The following is a 24903-nucleotide window of genomic DNA, read 5'->3' as shown; positions in this document are numbered from 1 at the left end:
AAAAACTTGTTGGTTACAAAGTGCATGGTTTCACCTTTTGAAATAAAACAGTAGCTGAGGTAGTTCGATGTGAAAATTATTTACTTAAAATAACAGGAGGATGAAGAACAAATGTCAGCAGCAAAAATCCTTGCTGTGAGGAAGCCGGTTTCAATTATGCAGTGGTTTAATGCTGAGTAAAATGCTTCTATTTCCCTTTCACATATTATTAATTAAACTGGAATATTAGTAGTAGTATGGAAAATCTACTTGGTAGGATGTCAGTACAGAAATCTATAGCCCCAGCAAATTTTATAATTCATGCTTTCCCAATTTCTGCACTGAAGCTATAACATAAAATGGCACTAGTTAACATTCCTAGAAATTTTGAACTAAACTGTAAGAAGAGTTTAGTAAAGATGGAGAGACAAATCAGTAGGAAGGATGGTTTCACTCTTACTTGGAGGACGTGTTTGTCTTTAGCCCTGAATTCAAAGTACCATTTTTTAAAAATTTATTTTTTATTGAAGGATATTTGCTTTACAGAATTTTGTTGTTTTCTGTCAAACCTCATAATGAATCAGCCATAGGTATACATAGGGGGAGGAACCTCCTGGCTTATCTGCTGCTCAACTTGTTCTGAGAATGGGAAATCCTACTTTATACCTTTAACTCTCTCTCTCCAAGCCGGTGAGCAGTCTGCTAGCTGAGAAGAAGAGCAGAGAGTAGGCTCTCTCTCAACATCCTGCCTAAAGAGAGGCTTCACATGGGCCCTTCAAAAAGCAGTTGACGGAAAGTTTCATTTTTCAGCGATCTCATACCACCTAGATATGAAAGGAGTTTTGTGGTAATAACATGCTAAGGATAAGAAGGGATATAAACAAGGTGGGAGACATTCTTTTTGAGCAAAACAGAATTTTACATGTGTTTTTTACTCTTACAAGATAAAATGTTAACCAGAAATAGCCATGGAACTTGAAGACTGCATTTAAAACGTGTCACGTGTGATGAGGACATGACTGGTCCACAATCATATGATCAGATTTATCTTTGTTAAAAACCTGCTTTTCTGAAAGAGTATCTTATTTTTAGGAAGGATATTGGAAAGTTTTACATGGACTGAAAAGTCTTAAAAAGACTGAAATGTTTGGGGCGTTCAAATCCCCCTTTCCCCACTGATCAGATTTAAGCCTACATGTGATAACAGTTTGACTCCACTTTTTTTAAGTTTAGAATTTAGATTCTAGCATTTTGAAGAATGGTCCAGCTTTCATCCCTTCGGATTCCGTTTTGTGCCTTTGGGGTGAAATATCCCAAGGGCGTATTCTGCCCACTGACCTCCTTCTCTCCTCCCAGCAAATCCACCTGAGAGGCTGCTTCAGCCCTTGCATCTCCAGGTCCTTGCACCAAGGCCACTCAACCTCAGTTTTCTTGTACAAAAACAAAGACACAGGTATTTCCCTTCACAGCGACAAGGATAGTCTGCTGCACTTTTGGTTGAAAGAGTCTTGATGCTAGGAACTGGGGAAAAAAAGCCCAGAGAAGTTCAAGTTATTTTGATTCACTTATTACTACAATCATATTTTGAGTCTCAAAATCCTGCAAAACACCAACCAAAACAACAGCAAAATGATACTTGAGTCTGATGTGGCAATATAATTTTTTTTGATGGGTCAGATAATCACCTAGGTTAAATTCATGCTTCAGGAAACTCAATACCATGCATTAGACATGTTTATCCAGTCTGAAGTTTTAAGCCTTGGTTGTATCACTAGCAACAAGATTTTAGAATCCAGAAGAGATTCTGTTGAATATGTACGTTATGCAAGCTCCAGACCCACTTATCTAGTAAACATTCTGAAGCCCTATTTCATAGTTTTAAGAGCATGCAATCTTTTTTTGCAAAGGATATAGTTTTTAAATAAGGGCACAATGATAATATTTATGTACAACAACTTCGCCTCATAAAGTCACATCATGAAAACATTCTCTGCACTGTTAGTATAGTTTCCCGGGTATATTCCCATGAATAATATTCTATGATTACCATATCGCCTCCCTGACTCAAAAATGACAAATCATATTACTTAGCACTAGTTCTTCTCAGGACTAAATATTTGAGAGGAAACATGTTACTTTGGCAGGAAGTAAGTCGTACAAGCTGCTCTTCTTGGCAAGGCCTCCCCCTCCACCTCCTCTGTCCTGGAGCAGAACTCAGGTCTGTGTGTAAGTACAGATGTGGATCCATGTACGGCTGAAGCCCTTGTGTAAACAAACACTTCTCTGAAATATTTAAAATATATTTATACTCTGAAAATAAATCAGCTCAGAAATTGGGGAAGAAATAAGGCTCTGGTTTCTTTTATTGGATCATAAAGGGAGACATGTGTCCACTTAGGGGTGAGAAAGAATCTCATTGTAAACAAGAAGAAATCTAACCTCAGTAACAAATTCTCCCTCCCAGAAGTGGGTTTCAGAGTACCACCTGCCAGCATTAGTACTGAATTGGGTGTTATGCAAGCATTCTGGAAAATGTAGCTTGGGATCAGGCATGAAAATTTTTCAGGCATCGAAAGAAGCCACCTTTTCTGGGTACATTTGATAAATATTTAGTAACATTCAGTTTCACTAAGAGGAAAATTGTCATTCTCAGTGTTTGTATGAAAGGAGTAAAATTTCTTATTAAAAAGTTGATAATTTAAAAGAATTTCTCCATAGACCTTTGAAGAACAAGTTGCGCTTTGATCAGGAATCATCAGAGTCTTGGCTGGCTGAGTGACTGCTTTTCTATCCCTAACCTTCTTCCCCAGCCTGCTCCCTCCCAACCCTGAGTTCTTCTCTGTGCGAACACTAGTCACCAGGTGTCAAAGCACTTTTCCAACTCACATTAATCTTCCCAACACCCCTGTGAGGTAGGTAGATGAACATTCTCTCTTTCATGTGTGCGAAAAATGTGGCCAAGGATGGGGACGATGGGCATTCATGTTCCGTCACCTTGCGTCCCCATCACTGGACCAGCCCCTCTGTGTCCTCCTCTGTGTCCTTGTTCCCAAAAGGGAAATAGTTTAACTATTTTTATGCTTCAAAGGTCTAAGAAATCCTTGAAATAAAAACTTCCTATTTGAAGAATAAAACACACATTTGTATTTCCCTTGAACGATTCTGTCAAGTAGACTCTGTGAAGGATTAACAGTATGTGAGCAGCAGAGGAGCAACTAGAAAATTCTAAAAGATGGAAAACAGCTGAATAGTAAGCTCCCTTGCCAGGCAGGGCCCGAGAGGCAGGCCTCTGGAACTTTCACCCTGCAGGAAGTCTGTTCCACAATCACCTCCCAGGACCCCAGGACCGCCTCCCGCAAATCTCCCATTCATGTTTGCTGAAAGCAAATAAAAATCAAATGGTGTTGACTCTGCATTATTTATTTCTCTTTGCACAACAAAGAGATCTATAGCAGCAGAATATTGCCAGCAATAGATTAATGCACAAGAAAGTTTAGTTCTATTACCTACAACACCTGAGCATTTTCTGTCTATCTAGGCAACACCAGACAAGCAGAAAGAACACAAGGATTCAAACATCCGATTTTCCCAATGCTCCAGATGTTTGACATCACAAATGCCAAATTTGCTCCTGGAGTGACTGACTTCTTTACTTTTTCTTGGGATATTTACATTCTTGTAGGACAGTCCTTTTATTTTTTAATAACACCATGCTGTCGACTTCTGTTTTTGAAGATGAGTTGGCAATCATTTGGAAAATTCAGGTGCTGAAAGCCCTCAAATGAAAAGAAACATAGTCATGAGGAAAAATAAAGCTTTTAGGGCTGCTGGTGGTCCAGAGGTTTTGTCTCCCTTGAAAAATTTCTTCATTGTCCACCTTTCTTCACTTCCGTTATTCTGAAAACTGTTCTCCCGAGAATTATTTTTGCTATCTGGGGACAAAGATGCAGTCTAGGTGATGACAGAATCAAGGTCCAAAATATGTTGAAATGATTCAAGTAATAAATTTGTTGACCCGGTTTAGTGGGTTTGAACTCAGAGGTTCTTGGGATGTCATGATGTACTTATAATGGGATGGTTGAATAGGGCCGTGGTCACCCTGAATCTCACTGTTGTTAAGACAAAGGATGATTCAATGGTCATGTTTTACAAGCAAGGGTACTTACTGTACCTTCAAATATCTCAGTTTATAACCCATCAGAAGCCCTCAGCACACAGAGTTGGCTAGGAGGGAACAGGCCAATGACCAAGGGAAACTGTCAAGCAGGAGAGTCCCCTTAAGGACAGAGTTAGTCTCAGACACAGAGCCACCGAGGTCATCTCTGTCCTCCTTGTCCAGCCATGCCCTGGCCTTTCCTCAGTGGATGCGTCTATTGTCATCACCACAGAGTAGCAGGGTCCACAGCGACCTCTGCTCTACAAAAGGCAAATATTCCTAATGAACCTCTGACAGGTTTCCTCCGCGGTCCCCACAACTGCGCATTTACAATAGTGGGAAACTTGTGTTCCAACACCTCTCGTAGTCACTTCTACTCAAAAGCCTTGTTTTAGAGGATGATTTCTTGTTCCTATGTGACAACAGCCAACCAACTTATTGGACAAGATAGAGGATAGTTGTGCCTTTTTTGGTTTTAGAGATTGAGAAAATTGACACTTTCTTCAACTTCTTAGTTTTCATTGCCTTGCAATTGAAAGTTGCTTGGTGGCAGGCCACTATTTCACCATTACACTTCAGTGCTTGTGCTCAGAGCTAGATTTGCGGAAGTACAGGACAACCCTGGTGCCTAAAACTGGGACTATCACTTGGTACCTCTTGGTACGTCTTGGAGATCATCACCAAGATGGTCACTGATGAAGGAGAAACACCTTTGGAAGAGGTATAAAAAGGACCACAACATCGTCTTCTTTTTCTGTTAGATTGTTCATTGTTCAGATATATCTGAAGACTTTCACTCATTCTTCTAGTGTTAATGTCTCAAGCTGTTCTACTGAGAGGTTAGACAGGAAACTATATAACAAATGGATGTCTGACTCTTATAAACTTTGATCTGAAGTACATCTATCCCTACCTTGCAGCTGAAACCTTTCCTTAAAAAGAGAAGCAAGTGGGAACCAAGCATGATTTTTAATTAAGAGATCACCTGTTTATTTTTCAGTGAACACTCAGGTGCTCAGAATGTCAGCTTGGTGATCTCAGAGCTGGTAACCAAGGTTACACAGGGTTGGGGAAGCAACGGGAGAGCCAAGTCCCCATACAAAAGTACTTCAGTTTGAAACTGGCAATGTCGCCACCTAAGAAGGCAGGAATCAAAGGGTTCCACAGCTACAGCCATGCAGATTTTACCTCCAAAACTGAATTATAAATTTAATTTTATAAATTGGTTATTACAATGCTGACAACGAAACTATCAGGAAATGAAGAACAGCAACTGTACTCAGATCAATCATTAAACAGATGACAGTGACTTTTTCCCCCTCATTTCCAAACACAAATAGATTTGCATCCATTTAAGGCGAGTCTCCATAACCCAGTGCACTGAGCTACGTAAGCCCCCAGGAATCCATTCACTTTTTTCTCTTTTTTCAAAGTTGTTATCGTTTAGTCACTATGTTGTGTCCGACTCTCTGCGACCCCATGGACTGCAGCCCACTAGGCTCCTCTATCCATGGGATTCTCCAGGCAAGAATACTGGAGTGGATTGCCATCTCCTTCTCCAGGGGATCTTCCTGACTCAGGGATCGAACCCAGGTCTCTTGTGTCTCCTGCATTGGCAGGCAGATTCTTTACCATTGAGCGGCTAGGGGAAGGCCTTTCAAAGCTGTGCAAATGAAGGCAAAAACAAATGAAGAAGGTGGAAGTTCATCACCGGAGTGAGAAGCAGGGAGCAGGGATTCTGGAGCACCCTACTTCACAGAGGCCTTTCTCTCCAGGCCTGAGGACCTCACCACACTGAATGAGCGCTCCTTCCTACTAACCGACTCATTTCCCTTTGCACTAGCTTGACTGCAATCTCACAAGTCAAGAATTCCCAAGATTAAAGGGTCTGTTGAATTAATTAATGCAAATCACCTTCAGTAAATCTTGACAAGTTCCAAGGTGTTTCTGTAAAAAAGAGAAGGGAATCAATAGCATCAGCACTGTGAGGCTTTGTGCAGCGGAGGCTCCTGTTTCTGGCGTGGCTAGTTCATCTTCGGCTCCCTTCCCTTCCTCCAAACAGGAGAAACTGCTGTCTCCAAAACTCTGGTTCAGACCAAAGAAGACATTTAACCCCAGGCTTTCAAGACAAGACACACTTGAGAGTTGTATTTCTTTTTCTAGGTACAATACCTTAGAAAGGTTAATAAGGGGAGTTATTAGATATCTTAGTTCTTTGAAAGAAGGATATGAAATGACAATTCTTGACTAACTGACAGATCTCCGTTGATTATAGGATGATGTGCTATTGCTCCCAGTTTGAATAGAAGAACTCTCAGCAACACAAATAGAAAGCCACAGGTGGAAGGTTAATTGCTAAGTTATCATAGTGGTACCCAACTGCCAGAACCACAATGGACTGAAACTCCAGTGTTGATTACAACCCATTCTACTGGCTTGCAATCAAAATAGGAATTTCTTACAATGATAGAAACCCAAAATGGATTTTCAACACACTTAAAGGTGTTTTAGAACTTCCTGATAGATGAATTAATTTGAAACAATTAAGAGCGTTGATTTGATACAACTTGATACCAGACTGCCACTAGAACAGCTCAATTAAATTAGCTTAAACACAACATCTTCACTTATTAATATTTGTAGCACTTAAATGAAGTAAGAATTTGATTAGTTTCATTTGAATGCAAATCAAGCAACAGAGAGAGCGAATGGCCACCAGGTGAATTTGGTAGGTAGAAGCAAAATAAAAACAGTAAACCTTACATTTTCTGAAATTCTAATAACAGAGTAGGTGACAGGCTTCAATATTGGCATGAGAGAAAATTTTGTGTTGGTACTGTGCTGGTAGTATTTGCTTATCAAGTTGATTATTGGTTCTGATGTTGATCTGTTGTGTTAAATGTGATGTTTCTCTGCAAACATCAGTAAGTGTACTCGCCTTGTCTGTTACCACCCCTGAGACGGGGGCAGTCATTGTAATGAACCACTCATGGTGGCAGGAACCAAGACTTTTGGGCTCTGACTTAGCACTATTATTAAGTCAGCTGTTTTGGTGAAGGGATTCTTGGTGTTATTCTGGGCTCATAAAAATGAATATGCTTTCTTTTCTCTTTCCTTTTATTCCACAGAGGACCTATGAGTTTATAGCCTTCCCTAACCAGAATTATTTAACTCAGAGGAAATTAGTTATGTATGTCAATAGTTATCTTTAAATAAGATGCTCTTTTACATCTATGGGAAGCCAATCAGTGTGGGCCATATTGAAGGAGAGACTTGGAATGGGTACCATGCCAGCATGTGTCCACACAGGGTGGGGCTGGCAGTCTTCACTCCTGAAGTGTGATGCAGGTCACTGCTGCTCATCTGGGCATGGGGCTTTAGAACATCCTCTCAGGTTGCAATAACTGAGGTTTATGTCTGAAAATGTGTTCTTCCTAAATAACATGTATGCTGCAGACTATGTTCTGGGGAAACCTACTGGGGCGTCTAACTTTGGTGTACAGAGAGATATCGTTTTGCAATGAAGTTCTACTGATGATGGGAAAGGGAGATCTTTGACAAGCCTGCACGCCCCATGTGCACTTTTATAAACGAAATGCCCCTTGTCCAGAGGGGGTTTCTGATTCCCTCACAACATATCCTCATTCTGTCTTAACTGTAGGTCCCTCTTCCATTCCTCTGTGGCCAGCCAGAACTCCATTAAAAACCATAATTGGGGGCTTCCCTGGTGGTCCAGTGGTTAAGACTTCTGAGCACCATGGGGTGCTGGTTTGATCCCTGGTCAGGGAACTAAGATCCCACATGCAGCATGATGTGGCCAAAAAAAGAAAACCAAAAACCCCCAGAATGGTGACTGGGACAAAAAGGTATCATAAGTGCTCATCAAAGATGCTTCCTGAAGGTCAGAGAAGTGCCATCTCAGAAGCATGCTGATTTCACATCTCTTCTTAAAAATAAATCCTCAGGAATATTTCCAAAGCTGATTCAAAGATGATTGGTTTGAGTCAAATATGCATGCGTGCATGCTAAGTCACTTCAGTCGTGTCCAACTCTGTGTGACCCTATGGACTCTAAGAGCCCACCAGGCTCCTCCGTCCATGGAATTCTGCAGGCAAGAATACTGGAGTGGGTTGCCATGCCCTTCTCCAGGGCATCTTCCTGACCCAAGGAGCGAACCTGTGTCTCTTGTGTATCCTGCATTGCAGGTAGGATCTTTACCACTAGCACCACCTGGGAAACCCTTGAGTCAAATACTTTATGCCAAAGAGTGTCTTGAAATTTATTTTTGCTTTGTGGTCTTGACTTAAAAATATCTAGTGTTGAAAAGGCATAAGAACAAATTACAAAACTACTTTTCTCTTTATCAGCAGCCATCTATTGTTGATTTATCTTTATATTTATACTGTAACCTTATGTTTGCCACTATGCAGGCTAACTGTGTATTGCGAGGCTTATGTAACACAATCTTGGAAAAACTTGTTTCTTTATTGCTCTGGTATGGAATTAAATGTAGACATTAAGAAGAGAAGCGGTGTAATAGGATAGAAAGAACTATAGCTGAAGTCAGACGACTCTTCTGCTACCAAAGACCAAAGTGTGAGCTGCTAGAATATGGAATTCCTTCCACGTGTGACTGTGTATTGCCTGGCAGTGCCAGGCATATGGATCACACTTGATAGATGAATGGCTGAAGGAATTCTGATACTGAAAAATGCCTGATCCCTTTGGATCTCTGTCACCCTCATTTCTAAAAGAAGTGTTCTTAAGTAACATTGAAATCTCATTTAGATGCTTTCTCTATAAAAGTTCATGACATCTAATTTAACCTAACTTCATAAAGATCTGTTTAAGTCATATCAAAGTCAGAAGTCAGATTGCTTGTATTTTTAACATATTACATTTGGACTGATGGCTGTGTCTATTTTTTAAAATAAACATCAGGATTGAGATCATTTTTAGTTTATTGCTATGGCCACCTTTTTAGCATGAATTCAGCCCACACACACTACTTCCTATACAACAGAATCACTGAATGGGTCACAACTCTGTCATCCTGTGGATCCCAGGCACATTATGTCTAAGTTGAGGATGGAGAAGACACATACGTTATTTTATAATCCAACTCCACAAATATTTGGTAAATGCTATATTCTTTAGGTATAAACTTTTCATCTAAGAGGAAATTTCCAGATTTATATGATGGTTCAACTGGTGGTATAGTAATCTGTGTACATATTAAATTTTGTGACCTGCAAGATATTAAATGAAATTTAGGGTAAATTATGGCAGTGGAATAGAGTTATTTTATAATATGAAAATAACAGTGGCTCAGACAGAAAAGGATCAGCCTGCAAAGCAGAAAACCTGGGTTTGATCCCTGGGTTGAGAAGATCCCCTGGGAAAGGAAATGGCAACCCAATGTAGTATTCTTGTCTGGAGAATCCCACGGACAGAGGAGCTTGGTGAGCTACAGTCCATGGGGGTCACAAAGAGCCAGACACAATGGAGTGACCAAAACACACACACATACACACACACACACACACACACGCACACACAGTGTCACTCAAAGATTTGTTAGATTCATCTTTCCTTCTTCCTTTCCCCACCCCCATCTCTCTTTTTTTCCCGAGTCTGAAGGTCAAGGCAAGTAGTAGGGTTTGACTGTCTTTCCCTTTACCTAACTGGAAGACAGTAGCATACATATAGAGAATACAAGAAAAGAACCATCAGGCTAATTTGTATTTATCACTTATTTTAGTGCAAAGTAGAGCCATGGAAGTGGGGAGAGACAGTTGTTTGGAATGAAATACAAGCATTTATCTGCCTACTCTGAATTAGGGGGTCGCAGTAAAATTCAATGACAAGTGATAAAGACGTTTCTCATCACTGACTTTTTTTTATTTTTAACTTCTAATCTTGAAGGACCTTTTTGATTTTTAAATGAAATTCTCTTGAAAAATTGGATCGTCAGACCACATTTTTGTTTCTCCTGAGATCTTGCCAAGGACGGAAGAGATTTTGGTGGGAAAATATTCCTTGGTTTTCTAGAAGGATTTGCGGTTGTGAGAAGTCATGACAAGTTGTGTTTATCTCTCAGCTCCAGTGTTTCCAGCTATGGGACCCTTGCCTAATTTAGTGTCTGTGAGCTTAAGTTTTGTCTGTAAACGGAACTTAACTCATAGATGACAGAGAAGATGGAATGAGATCATGGAGATAAAGCTGGCTAATCCTTGATGCTCTTGGGCTCAGTCAGTTCCCATTAATACAGGGAAATGAATGGCGTAAGTCTTAGAGGGGTAGGGCAGGGGAATAACCAAAGCAAAAATTTGATTCAGTCAGTGTTTCTGACTTATGTTGGTATATTATGAAAATGATATCAGCAAAGCAGCTAGATATTTCAAGGACATTAACTGACCCTTATTTAGCAGAATATAGACCCAGAAAGGGGGCTTCCTAGGTGGCTCAGCAGTAAAGAATTCACCTGCCAATGCAAGAGACACAGGTTTGATCCCTGGGTTGGGAAGATCTCCTGGAGAGGGAAATGGCAGCCCACTCCAGTATTCTTGCCTGAAAAATCCCATGGACAGAGGAGTCTGGCTGGCTATAGGGTCACAAAGAGTGGGACACAACTTAGCAACTGAGCAACAACATATCCAGAAAAAGTTAAAGGTTTGATTTCTTGGCTAGATCGTTACATGCAATATTACAGAAGTTTGATTTTTTTTCCTTACGGAATCTAGAGAAAAAGCTTCAGATGGATGGTGAAACAACACGATGTCTCAAACACTCAAGGGAGAACTTCCGAACCCCTCATTTCTGTGGGTAAACGGCTGTTTGCCACGTCCTCCATTTGGCTTTCTGCTGTGTGAGAGCTTGCCTAATTGCTACAATTAGCAAAATTAAATGGCTCATTGTGTTTTTATACAATTCCACCCACATGCCACAGTTTCACTTTGGAGGCTGTTGATCACAGACACTTACTGCATCTTTCCATGAGCTCATTTTTAGGATAGCCCCTGGACAAGACAAATGTCCACAGAGAGCACTTTGTGGGAGACAGTGCAGCCTGCCCAGTGAAGGAGAAGAGGTGCCACCCCAATGTCCAGATGGTCTGATACAAGTGGGGACCAGAAACTTAGAACGGAGGGATGGGTTGGGGTGATAGAGAGGAATGGCCTATCCTTAGCCAGTTTAAAAGGCTCCTGCTTCAGATGGGTAGAAGTGGGGGGGAGGGTGCTATGAGTCACAAGCTGACAGAAGCCAACAATTTGATTGTTTTCAAATGTGACTCTGAGTTGCTGAAGATAAACAAACATGAGTCGATTTGCGCCCATCACTGAAATTAGAGAAATGACCACCTCAGTCCTGCTGTGTTTGCATTGCACACATCAACCATTCTCTGAGTTGTTTTTCTGAAAGACAGCCTGAGATATTTTTTTTTAAAGGCTTGAAAAACATTAAAATGCAGGCACCTCATCCAAACTTTATACGGAAACAGCAATTGTTAAGGGCAAAGACTCAAGAGAATGCCGGGGAACATATATGTAATCTCAGAAATGGTTCATCAGATTAAAAAAAATCTCTGGATTCTTGTCCAAACATTGTGTCAGAACTTGTTTCCCTTAATGGTATTTGGTACACTGAAAGGCAAATACATAACCTTACATAATCCTGCTAAGGACACCAGATGTTTTCTTTACTCCATTCAATATGTTCAGAGAAAGAATCTTTGAAATGACTCAAAGGTATTCTCATCTCTCTAAAAACAAGCTCCTTGAGGAGTGGGAAAACTCATTCAAGTTAAAAATGCTAAATTATATCTAGATATTTCCAACTGAAGAAGACTCTTGAGAGTTCCTTGGACTGCAAAGAGATCAAATCAGATAATCCTAAAGGAAATCAACCCTGAATATTCATTGGAAGGACTGATGCTGAAGCTGAAGCTCCAATACTATGGCCACCTGATGTGAAGCTGACTCATTGTAAAAGACCCTGATGCTGGAAAAGATTGAAGGCAAAAGGAGAAGAGGGTGGCAGAGGATGAGATGGTTAGATAGCATCACTGACTCAATGGACATGAGCTTGAGCAAATTCTGGGAGATGGTGAAAGACAGGGAAGTCTGGTGGGCTGCATTTCATGGGGTCATAAAAAGTCAGACATGACTTAGTGACTGAACAGCAACATTTCCAACCCAAGTTCAAGTGTGTTGATGTCTTACAGACATGGATTCTACACTTAAGCTGATGCTGAAAAGGAGCGGGAAAAAACTTTTTATCTAAAAGTTTATGTGTCAATAACATACATTTATATGCATTAACAACAGTATATATTTTACTTTTTATCCATTAGTTGAGTGTGTACATATATTATATGTAATATGTGTGTTATCCATACTAAACACACGTCTATACAATATTTTTTTTAAAAAGTCATTGAGATTTCAATTATTCCTATTCACTTTTAATTGGTCAGTGCTATTACTTCATTTATTCATAGAGCCAAAGAAATGGGCCATTTAGAAATTAAGTATAAATACATCTTCAGATCATCTCTGTATTTTTCTTTTGCTAATACTTGAATTGCATATTCTTGCCATGTCGGTAGGAGAATTTATTTCATTTGTTGGGTTCACAGCAACATCATAAAAGAAGAGTTACAAAGTGTCTACAAAGTCCAGGTTACTGAACTAGATAGTACATAGTTAAGAAGAACAACAGGAATGGGAGAAGATTTAAAGGACATAGTCATTTTGAGGGACCAAACTTTGACTTACAGTGAAATTTTTTTTTTTTTTTTCTTCCACACAAATACTTAAAGTCTCAGTGTGGTTAGGATACATACAGTCCTCAACTTAAGTTTCATTGAGAAATGTTCATTTAAAAGTGAAGAAGATTTATAATATTTCCTTTTAGAAAACTCATGGTCCTATGCAAAATTAATTACTAAGGACAGACCCTTCACCGCACCCCTCCCCCAAGTGACCCAACAGACCCAGCACATGATGTTGGAGCTCACAGATAAAGAATCCAGTGTTTCTGATTTGTATCCTAACAAATTTGTAGGTTCCAATTTGTAAGGCCTGTTCCTTTTGGATTCTTGAGCTACTCTTGTGGAGAATTTAGTGGTCAACTGAAAATAAAATCTTAGGGTTTACACTAGAGTATAAATATGAAAATCAAACTTTGTTCCTTTGTACATTGACAATGTCTCTTTAAATCCTAATACTGGAAATGCTCTGTTATCAGTGTATCTGAAACAAATACATGCTCGATGGCAACACAGTGCTTTCTGAATCATGGAAGCAAGATTAAGCCATGATTCTCCTTGGAAGTAACATTTGTTGTCGTGTTGTTCTTGACGGTAATCTTGAGAAGTCTTGTTATTTATGACATGGTGGAGATGTCATTTCCTTAACAAGTATTTTTGATTAAACCCTCACCTTTTAAGTATGTTGGATAACAGAGTATTTACAGTATTTGGTAAAATCACTGAAAATATCAAACTTCTTGCACTCTCCTGACTGCATTCTCACTTTGAAGACAAAGCACAGTACAGCGTTTTTTTAGTCACACCACGCTCATTTTGATTCTTCACCTGTTAAACGAAGGATCAAGTTGAGAAATAACTTAGGATTTACATGATCGAAGAGTGATGGGACCTGTTGTGTTTGTTGACTGACATTATCATCTGCGATTTACTCATGGAATCAAAGGGATAGTTCAACTGAGCAATTTGGTTTCCAAAAGATCATTAATTATGAAGCTAATGACCCACGGGCTGGCACCAAAGTGAAGAATTTGCCAATATAATCATTTTTCCCTTCTAGAGTGGGGAGTGGAATGTTTTTGCCTATTGCTGGCAGGAAGAGCATCTTTCTGGGCCTTTCCTGGTGACCAGGTAACGTTTTCACATCCAAACCAAAGATTATTTTTTAGTGGACTGCTGCTTGGAGGATCCATCATGGAGTACTAGGAAAATACGTCTACTGATAAAAATCATCTAATTTTTAAACACTGCCTTTGGACTTAGTACCAAAAAAAGTCCTAGTTCGAGCCCTCTGTCACTTGCTGTGGGTGTCGTCATAGGGACGGCTGCCTCTGTACGACACAGTCATGACAGGTAGTGGCTCTAGAACTTGACTGTTTAAGTGAATTGGACAGTCCAGATAACTGAATAATTAAGTTAAACTGACTTTTTTTTTTTAAAAAGTGACTTGACTAATATTTAGTGCATCAGTTGGGTAGATATAAAACTGGGAAAGGACATCCAAGACATTGCCCGCTGTGGTCAGGTTTGTCATAAGAGATGGAAGAGTCATCACTTCCATCATTGGTTTCCTGGGAAACATTGGCCAGTCTTGACAAGCCCTTTCTAGTTAAGCTGATTCTCTTGTCCCCTGATATTCTGATAGCACCCCTGGCCAGGTTCCTGGGGGCACCGACATGGCAAAGTAGGATGATCTTGCAAGAAACATGTGTTCTCGATCTGCTGAGGCAGGCAGATGGGATCTGTGGACCAGTTTCTACATCCCAAGTAATTATGATGCTTAAAGTATTTTAAACGATCCCAGGTTTATAAAAAAAGTGATGATGCCTATATGTATACCCTATATTTTTTATTACAAAAATATTGAAATAATCCATGAGTTATTCCACTCTGCACCAACTATAAAAAAATACTATCAAAGTTTGACCGGCACTTTTAATGCAACAAAAAGCACCATGACTGGGGGTGGGGGGGGACACTGGGAACAGAAAGTGGGGAATGTTTACTTGCTGGACAGAGGTATTTAAAACCCAGAAGCTTGTTGTAAGAGTGGGACTTTACAAAATGACTGAAATACAGATCTTAGCTGGATCTAGTGATAAGCCCTCAATCAGTTCACAAGGGTTTTCTCACAGCATATTCACTGCACCTGTGGGCTCATACTTACAAAAATGTGTCCCGAAGCCTCTAAAAGACACATCACTTCGACCTTGGGGGTGGGGGGAGAGGGTCACCTTTACACAAAGAGGACTTGACTGTTTGAGCAGTCTTCTGCTTTGGTGGGGCTCACGCCACCCATGCTCAGCCGTTCAGGGCTTTCCCGTCAGTCTCGTGTTGGATGGACTTTGGCACTAGAAGGGTGTGGCATGGCGTATTCTGAAATCCTGCCTGCCCGCCATCACATAGAACCTCCATTCCTGCACCTGAACACTGGCTGTCTCTCCCGCCGCTCCACCCTGACCTTCCCGTGTGAGCTGCACAGGCCAGGAAATCAGACACTCATTCTGCCTTTTGCTCCCACTTCCTCTCCGTGGTTTTATTACGTGTTTTTGCAACTGAATACTGCATCCTGATTATCACTGAACTTACATCACTAAGGTATCAAGCTCCTTGGTCTTGTCAGAAGCCATCCATGGGCTGCATAGGATTTCTGTAATAGGAGATGTTCTCAACTGAAAATTTAAAATGAAAAAAAAATCCTGATGTGTGTTGAAAATGAACCATTTCATCAATTCTAATACATGTGTAAACACACTTGGGTTTTCTGTCCATTGGGTAAGGTTTTCACATGAGGATGGTTTATGAATTCTTTCTAAGCTTCACTATATTTTTTTTTTATTTGTTTGTTTTTTGTTTTTCTGGAGTCTTGAGGGATATGTTTTCTCTCTTAGTTTTCCTGCAGGAATCACAGCTTTGCATCAAGAGAAATCACCTAAACTGTTTTGACAGAGGATTGGCATGTGTGTTAGTGTGTGTGTACTCGTGTGTATGTGTGATTCAGTATATTTTTATGCAAAGATCAGTTAACTCATCCAAACACCCTACTGATTGGAGGCAGTATTTCCCATCACAACAGTACCCTTGGATGGATGTGCTGAAGATTGAGCTGGAGGGGTTGGCGGCAACAAGGAGTCCCACTGAGCTGGGCTGTTCCCTTCAGACAGAGTAGGAGGGTCTTGGGGCTGCTCTTTGAAAAGAGGCCAGCAGCGGGCACTCTGCTGTCCGAGGGTCAGACACGTATCCGATGAGGGTCAAACTGGGAGTCTCACAGCCCAACGCCCTGCTCTAGGGGAGAGTTTCCTTATTGCCACAGCCCTGCTGTCACCCCTCTGTCTGGAGGTCGTGGCCCCTCCAAGTCCTCTCGTTTTATAAAGTGGTCTCATACTCCAGCCGCTCCTGAATGAGAGCATCGTCTTTGTACTGCAGCCTAGGAGGAGACGGCGAACATTCAAAGGCTAAGATGGCCTTTCGGAGGCTTCGGTCCAAAACGTGTCTCTCCCACGCTGGGTACCTATTCCTGAACAGGTCAATCTTAATGACGGATTCTTCAATCCGTGGTGGGCGAGAGGATGGGGTGGATGGGGCCGTGGGCCTCACCTGAAAGACAGGGACACACCCATCTCGCTCTGCGAATTTCTGGTCGCGGTCGCCGGCGACACTGCGGTTGTTGGAGATGGACCGCAAGGTGCTCGTGGCCACGTCTGGAGGCAGAGCGAAGGCAGCAGAAGGGTCCTCGCAAGCACAGCTTGGTGACTGCCCAAATCGGGGTCCGTTGGGGTGAAAGAAGGCATAATACATCAGCATAAAAACCACGCCGGTTAAGAAGCTGCTGAAGACCACGCACAGAGCCGGAATGGCAAACGCGTCCGCGATCTGGGGAGCCTTGTAGAGGTACCAGAGAGCACTCAAGGCTGTGTTTTCCAGAAGGATCACGAAATAGTAAATGAAGAGCCTGCAGCGTGTCCTGCCTTCCTTGACATTGAACCAGCTGAAGATGTAGATAATCCCCACCACCATGTCGAACACGATCTCCTCCCACTTGGTGATGCAGAACTCCGTCTCACAGTGGACGATCCAGAAGGTCATGATGCACCAGTGAAGGACAATGAAGATCCCAAAGTAGAGCTGGAAAACCGAGGCGAAGAGGGCAAAGGTGATGACCCTGGCCGCGATGGTGAAGAAGTGCCAGCAGAACTGGATGACCACGGCCATGTAGCTGATGGGCTTCTTGTCATCACGAGAGTCCCGTAGGGCCTTCTGGTAGGAGGCCAAGGCCCAAGCCAGGGATACCAGGGAGGCTGCCGCTGTGAAACCTACAAAGGCAAGCAGGAAGACAAGCTGTCAAAGGTGCAACACACTGGAAAGGAGTCACATGGGGCTGGGGGTTTGGGACAGGCTAGCTTCCACCGCAGCAAAGCACTTCATTTCTCTGAGTTTTAGCTGGACTGTAGATGGGACTCCTAGGATCTGTCCTCCACGGTCCCCCACCATATGCAGAAGACATGGAGCTGATGAGAATGCTCCTCACGATGAGAATGGGATGTGGGGGCTGGAAACGGGGAGGGGTGTTAGCTTTCTGTGTATTCAGCAAAAATAGATTCCGGAGGTCGTTTTGTTTGGTGGGAATATAACTGTGGACTGCATGTTGATAGAACTGGGTGGCTGTTTCAACTTTGCCACTGATGACCTCCATGACTTTGGACAATGATTTAAATTGGAATCCTCATTTAGAAGGTGGATAATCTCCAAGGCTCCTTGTCAGCTCTGGGATGCTGTGATTGAAAGGAACTAATAATCACAGGAAAGGCAAGGGGCTCGTTGGTTACCTTTCTGGTTCTAAACAGGAATAAATGTAGCTCAATCCCCAAAGAAAGTTAATTATTTCTTGAAAATAAGGCAAGGAGTCCATGGGGTTTCTTGTGGCACCTGGTGTGCTCTACGCCCTCATGTGATCTGGGACTCTTTCTACAGCTTCTTTCTGCTTCGAAGAAGAAATGTCTGCTCATTGTCACTCGTCCTGTAATCTTTCACAGATTAAACATTGTGCAGAAATCACTTATCAACTGTTTTTCTTATTAGGCAGTGAGCCCATTTAGTTAGTATTCCCCCTAAAAGTATGTTTCCAGATAAAAAAAAATATATTCTTACTGCTTCCCTCCACTCATGCTCCACCTACTACACTTGAAACGTCACCTTTGTGGTCCTGATGTGGAGAAGGCTCTTCTAAAACACACCACCTCCTTCAGGAGGGAGGGAGAATTCCACTTTGTCACTGAAAGGTCAGATCAGTCTGCCCTGCAATTAGTTTATTAATAACGACCCGTAGCACGAGTCGTAACAATACTTGTGTATGTGTGTGTTCTCAGTCTTATCCGACTCTTCGTGACTCCATGGACTGTAGCCCAACAGGCTCCTCTGTCCACGGGATTCTCCAGGCAAAAATACTGGAGTGGGTTGCCATGCCCTTCTCCAGGGGATCTTCCTGACCCAGAGATTGAACCCGGGTCTCTTGCATCGCAGGCAGATTCTTTACCATCCGAGCCGCCTGAGACCACGTGGGCTCGTCCTTTCAGTTTACTTTAATCTAGAATGTTTCCATAGGCTTTGTCTTTTATCACTGGACAGTTTTTGAAGAGTACATTACCTAAAGAAAAGAAAGAAAGAGAGAAGGAAGGAAGGAAGGCAGGCAGGAAAGAAGGAAGGAAGGCTTCTAAATACAGTCAGAACCACAGGAAGAGATATGCAAAAATTTTGCCCATTCTTCATTGCTCTCCTCTTCTGCTTTTGCAACTTCAGTCTGAGCTGCAAATGCCAAAACATTACGAAATAAAATCTGTTCTCCCGTTGTGTTGTTTGTGGCTTGGGCATAAACAAGAATTCTTGGAAAAACCCAGAGAATGCTTTATGTGGATTTATAGCCTAATTCCCTAGATGTAGGAGGTTCAGGGAACTGAACCACGCACTCTAAACAGAGACTCTTTCCCTCTCCTTAAGGAGTATAGAAGGGCAGCTCTCCTTGCCCCCTCAACCTTAACACAGGCCAGCCAAGGGTTGGTCTCAGGGTTAGGACCCATGTTCACAACCGAACTGCAGCTAGTGAGAAAGGGCTTTTTCAAAAAGCTGTTATTGTGTAAAATTTCAAGCATATACACTAGCAGAAAGAATCACAGAACAGATAAACCCTGCACGCTCAGTCAACTCAAGGGCCTAAGTTCTGAAATTCTTCCCGAGGGAAGTGTGAGTTTTGGTCGGCAGGGGGCGCCTCTTGACAGCACCTCGACGGGCGCCTTCCTGAATCTTCCGAATGCTTTGTCTTCCTTTACTGGGAGACAGAAGAGCTGTGCTGGGACCTGATGTTTTCTCCGCTCTTCCTGGGAAGCCTGGCCTGGTGGCTCTCGGCCCGACTTCCTCCGGCTAAGTCGGTCCCCCAGCCACCCTGCCAGGTTTCCCTCTTCTAGGAAGATAGAAAATGCTGTGCTCAAACTTGAAAAAAAAAAAACCCACTACTCAGTGAGAATTTAAGCGTCATTCCTTTCCGTAGGGAAGCCAGTCCCAATCCCTAATCTGAGTCCAGCACCCCACCCCCTGCTGACTACAAGCGCACACCACACCCTGCACTCTGCACACTTGGAAGCACTCAGGGAAACAAAGACCCAAAGGGAGGCTAAATAACTTGCCTGAGCTGATGTAAAGCAGACAACCAAATTCACAGATTCCAAACTGTGCACCACGACCACAGGCTGGGATCGGATTGGGGTTCACGACAGGTGAGAAGACGTATAGACTAGCGTGTGCGAGGTGTAGAACTCCAGGGCTAACAACCTCGAGGGGCGAAGGTGATCCTGGAGTGGTGCCGCCTCTCAGGCTCTGGCTCTGAGGGCTCCTATCACACCCGCTCCTTCAGGCCCCCCTTGAACATGCTTGTTCCCAGGTCAAGGGGTCCCATTCTGGTTCTTTTCACAAAATTGACCAGAAGCACAAGCTCCTAGAAGGAAAACCAGGCCTTTTTCATCTTCACATTTTCTGGACTAAAACAGTCCTAATTTTTCTGATTTTTTTTTTAGGCTTGTGGGATATTAGTTCCCCTCTCAGGGATCGAACTCAGGCACTGGGCAGTGAAAGCATGGATTTCTAACCACTGGACCTGGATTTTTAATCTGTGGAAAAATGTTGCCCAATTCAAGCTGATTATAGAGCAAAGAGTAGCAGGTCATGAAACCAGAATGGTTTTCCATTTCTTCAGCATGCTTAGAGCTTGTCTCTTAGTTACAGATATAAAAACCAGAGATCCACTTGGCTGGACTCTTTATCGAATTCACCTAGTTGAAAGAGTATAATAATTGAAAAAAACATAAAACCGCCTATGCTGTGATCTTTGTGGAATGAGGTAAAGCAAAGAAAAGTCATATGAACTCCACTGGGTCTAAGATGTTCGAAATCTCCTTGCATGGAAACCGTTTTATCTCTTTTTTAAACCTTGTAATAGTTCTGATTAAAAATATTTAAATGCTTTAATATGTTTAATTTTGGTAGGGATACGCATTCTCCTCGTAATCCATCCCAAGGAGTTCAGCTTCTTTGCAAGGCAAATTGTAAGGCTGCTAAGGAGTTGATAAGGGAAATACTGAATGGAAATTTAAAAAAATATTTTACTATGAAAGCAGTTGAAGAAAGTTGTGGGAAGAACCAAAGTGTCTTCTTCTCTTTAAGACATGTGAAAAGGAATTTCCTTTCTTTTTTAAAATTTTTAATTGGGAGATAATTGCTTTATAATATCGTGTTGGTTTCAGCCATACGTCAACATGAATCAGCCATATATATATATGTATGTATGTGTGTATATATATAGGTCCCCTCCCTCTTGAAACTGACTCCCACCCCCCACCCCATGCCACCTCTCTAGGTTGTCACAGAGCACTGGGTTGAGTGCCCTGTATCACACAGCAAACTCCCACTATTTTACATATGGTAATGTACATGTTTCCATGCTACTCTCTCAACTGGGATTTCCTTCTGAATGGAAAAAACACAAGTTAGGTGACCCTGCGTAGCTGCAGCCCATTTCAATTTTTAAATTATCTTTAGATTAAAAAACAAAAATTCCCAGGAAAGCAAACATTCTGTATGTAAGAATTTGAAAACATCTAATACTGTTTCTCTAGGGAAAAAACATTCTGTTCTTAGGAGAAGGCAAGGAGTCACCCTTCTTTGTACAATATTACAAACTTCAACCTATATTTACACTGAACATAAAAAGATGATAGAAATGACTACTCATAAGACATAAAATAGGGCTTCCCTGGTGACTCAGTGGTAAAGAATCTGCTTGCCAAAGCAGGAGACACAGGTTTGATCCCTGGTCTGGGAGGATCCCACATGCGGTGGAGAACTAAGCCCGTGTGCCACAACTACTGAGTCCACATGTGGCAAGAGCTGAAGCCCAGGCGCCTACAGCCCGTGCTCTGCAGCCAAAGAAACCATGGGAATGAGAAGCCCACAAACCACAACTACAGAGTAGCCCCCTCTCGTCACCACTAGAGAAAAGTCTGAGCAGCAATGAAGACCCAGCACCACCAAAAACAAATACATGAATATTAATAAAAAAGAAATATCCAATGCAGATGTTTAAAAAAGACACAAAATAAGTAATCTGAGATCCCCAGCAGAGTTAAATTTTCCTTTATGTGAACATGAAGTTGCTCAGTCGTGTCCGACTCTTTGGGACCCCATGGACACCAGGCTCCTCCGTCCATGGGATTTTCTAGGCAAGAGTACTGGAGTGGGTTGCCATTTCCTTCTCCAGGAAATCTTCCCAACCCAGGGATCGAACCCAGGTCTCCTGCATTGTAGATAGACACTTTACTGTCTGAGCCACCAGGGAAGTCCTTTAGAGTCAGTTTGTTTCCCACACCATTTATTTTTTCACAATCACTCTCTTTTTTCCTTTAAGTTTTTCTCTGCTGGATGGTAGGGAGCTTAGTGAGGGCAAAATGAAAAGAAATAATGGTATGGACCTAACAGAAGCAGAAGATATTAAGAACAAGTGGCAAGAATACACAAGAAAACTATACAAGAAAGATCTTCACGACCCAGATAATCATGAAGGTGTAATCACTCACCTAGAGCCAGGCATCCTGGAATGTGAAGTCAGGTGGGCCTTAGGAAGCATCACTACAAACAAAGCTAGTGGAAGTGATGGAATTCCAGTGGAGCTATTTCAACTCCTGAAAGATGACGCTGTGAAAGTGCTGCACTCAATATGCCAGCAAATTTGGAAAACTCAGCAGTGGCCACAGGACTGGAAAAGGTCAGTTTTCATTCCAATCCCAAAGAAAGGTAATGCCAAAGAATGCTCAAACTACCGCACAGTTGCACTCATCTCACATGCTAGTAATGCTTAAAATTCTCCAAGCCAGGCTTCAGCAATATGTGAACCGTGAACTTCCAGATGTTCAAGCTGGTTTTAGAAAAGGCAGAGGAACCAGAGATCAAATTGCCAACATCTGCTGGATCATTGAAAAAGCAACAGAGTTCCAGAAAAACATCTATTTCTGCTTTATTGACTATGCCAAAGCCTTTGACTGTGTGGATCACAATAAACTGTGGAAAATTCTGAAAGAGATGGGAATACCAGATCACCTGACCTGCCTCTTGAGAAACCTGTATGCAGGTCAGGAAGCAACAGTTAGAACTGGACATGGAACAACAGACTGGTTCCAAATAGGAAAAGGAGTATGTCAAGGCTGTATATTGTCACCCTGCTTATTTAACTTATATGCAGAGTACATCATGAGAAACGCTGGGCTGGAGGAAGCACCAGCTGGAATCAGGATTGCCGGGAGAAATATCAATAACCTCAGATATGCAGATGACATCACCCTTATGGCAGGAAGTGAAGAGGAACTAAAAAGCCTTTTGATGAAAGTGAAAGAGGACAGTGAACAAGTTGGCTTAAAGCTCAACATTCAGAAAACTAAGATCATGGCATGCGGTCCCATCACTTCATGGGAAATAGATGGGGAAACAGTGGCTGATTTTGTTTTTCTTGGCTCTAAAATCACTGTAGATGGTGATTGCAGCCATGAAATTAAAAGACGCTTACTCCTTGGAAGGAAAGTTATGACCAACCTAGACAGCATATTAAAAAGCAGAGACATTACTTTGCCAACAAAGGTCTGTCTAGTCAAGACTATGGTTTTTCCAGTGGTCATGTATGGATGTGAGAGTTGGACTATAAAGAAAGCTGAGTGCTGAAGAATTGATGCTTTTGAACTGTGGTGTTGGAGAAGATTCTTTGAGAGTCCCTTGGACTGTAAGGCGATCCAAGCAGTCCATCCTAAAGGAGATCAGTCCTGGGTATTCATTGGAAGAACTGATGTTGAAGCTGAAACTCCAATACTTTGTCCACCTGATGTGAAGAGCTGACTCATTTGAAAAGACCCTGATGCTGGGAAAGATTGAGGGTGGGAGGAGAAGGGGATGATAGAGGATGAGATGGTTGGATGGCATCACCGACTCGATGGACATGGGTTTGGGTGGACTCCGGGAGTTGGTGATGGACAGGGAGGCCTGGTGTGCTGCTGTTCATGGGGTCGCAAAGAGTCGGACACGACTGAGTGACTGAACTGAACTGAAAGAGGAGGAAACAAGGACAGCGCCAGGTGACCTTCTGCAAAAAGAGACACAGATGGACAAGAGCAAAATGAAAATAATAATTTAAAAAATCCTGATATGTACCAAACACTGCTCTGTGGCTCACCTTCCACACTCATTACTCCATTTATTTCTCACAGCATCACTCCCTTGATGTAAGTATCATTGCCCATTTTACAGATGAGGAAACTGAGGCTCAGAGAGTGAAATATTCTCACTAAGGGGCAGCAAACATTTCTGTAAATATAAGAAATACTTTGGGTTTCGCAGGCCCTGGCTCTCTGTCCGAAGCATTCAGCTTTGCCCTTGTAGGGAGAAAACAGCCATAGACAAGAGTTAAACAGAAGAAAAGCAGGTGGTGGGCTGAATTTGGTCTAGGGGCTTTTGTATTCCAACCCCTCAGCTGACCCAGGGACACATGTTGAATAAGGAGCCGGGTTAGGGTTTATACCCACATTTTTTCTGTCTTTAAACTCCTCACACTCTTCCCTACACTCACGGAAACATTCTGGGCCACTGATGAAAGCTGGCCCCTTTGGGGACCCTTTCTGAAGTGGTTTCAGGGTGCTCACTGTTGAATGAAAGCCCAAGGCCCTGTCACCATCCACCCAAGCAAGGAAAGAAATGAAAGTCCCTCAGTCGTGTCTGACTCTTTGCGACCCCATGGACTATACAGGCCACGGAATTCACCAGGCCAGAATACTAGAGTGGGTAGCCTTTCCCTTCTCCAGGGGATCTTCCCAACCCAGGGATCAAACCCAGGTCTCCCGCATTGCAGGCAGACTCTCTACCAACTGAGCCACAAGGGCAGCCCAAAGAAACAAGCCCACAGGTAAGTGTGATTGTGGCGTGTCTTGTGCACAGGATGACATCTGTGCATTAACACACCCACTGAAGGTCAACTGTAAAGCCATCTAAGAAGGAGCACAAGGGCCACGCCTCCACAGGCTGGCTCATTTTCAGGGAAGCAGGCTGTTCAGTCACTAAGTCATGTCCGACTCTTTGCGACCCCATGGACTGCATCATGCCAGGCTCCTCTGTCCTCCACCATCTCCTGGAGTTTGCTCAAACTCATGTGCATTGAGTTGGTGATGCTCTCTAACCTCTGCCGCCCCCTTCTCCCTTTGTCTTCAATCTTTCCCAGCATCAGGGTCTTAAGCAAGTAGCCATTCGCAAGAGCAAGATGGCACCCTGGTCCAGGCTGGCCCCCACCCATGGATACACCAGCTCCTGCACTTGGCCATGCCTCAGCCGCACCGGCCGAAGCATCTGAGACAGTCTGTGGCGGTTTCTCTTCCCTTGCGTCTCAAGGTACTTCTGCAGCCTGCCATGCGTGTAAATGTGA

General features: G+C 42.5%; 1 protein-coding gene across 1 annotated transcript in view; it reads right to left on the bottom strand.

Moving 5' to 3' along the window:
• Nucleotides 1–3383: 3383 nt before the first annotated feature.
• Nucleotides 3384–24903, bottom strand: part of XKR4 (XK related 4) — a 324996-nt gene continuing 303476 nt past the window's right edge. Inside the window, exon 3 of the mRNA XM_070802551.1 lies at nucleotides 3384–17218. Coding sequence (XP_070658652.1) covers nucleotides 16272–17218 — 947 coding nt within the window. The 3' untranslated portion in view covers nucleotides 3384–16271. The remainder of the gene's footprint in view (nucleotides 17219–24903) is intronic.

Source organism: Bos indicus, chromosome 14 (assembly GCF_029378745.1).
Source record: "Bos indicus isolate NIAB-ARS_2022 breed Sahiwal x Tharparkar chromosome 14, NIAB-ARS_B.indTharparkar_mat_pri_1.0, whole genome shotgun sequence".
Classification (NCBI taxonomy): domain Eukaryota; kingdom Metazoa; phylum Chordata; class Mammalia; order Artiodactyla; family Bovidae; genus Bos; species Bos indicus.
The sequence above is the reverse complement of the archived record's forward strand: the minus strand, read 5'-3'. Positions and strand labels throughout refer to the sequence as shown.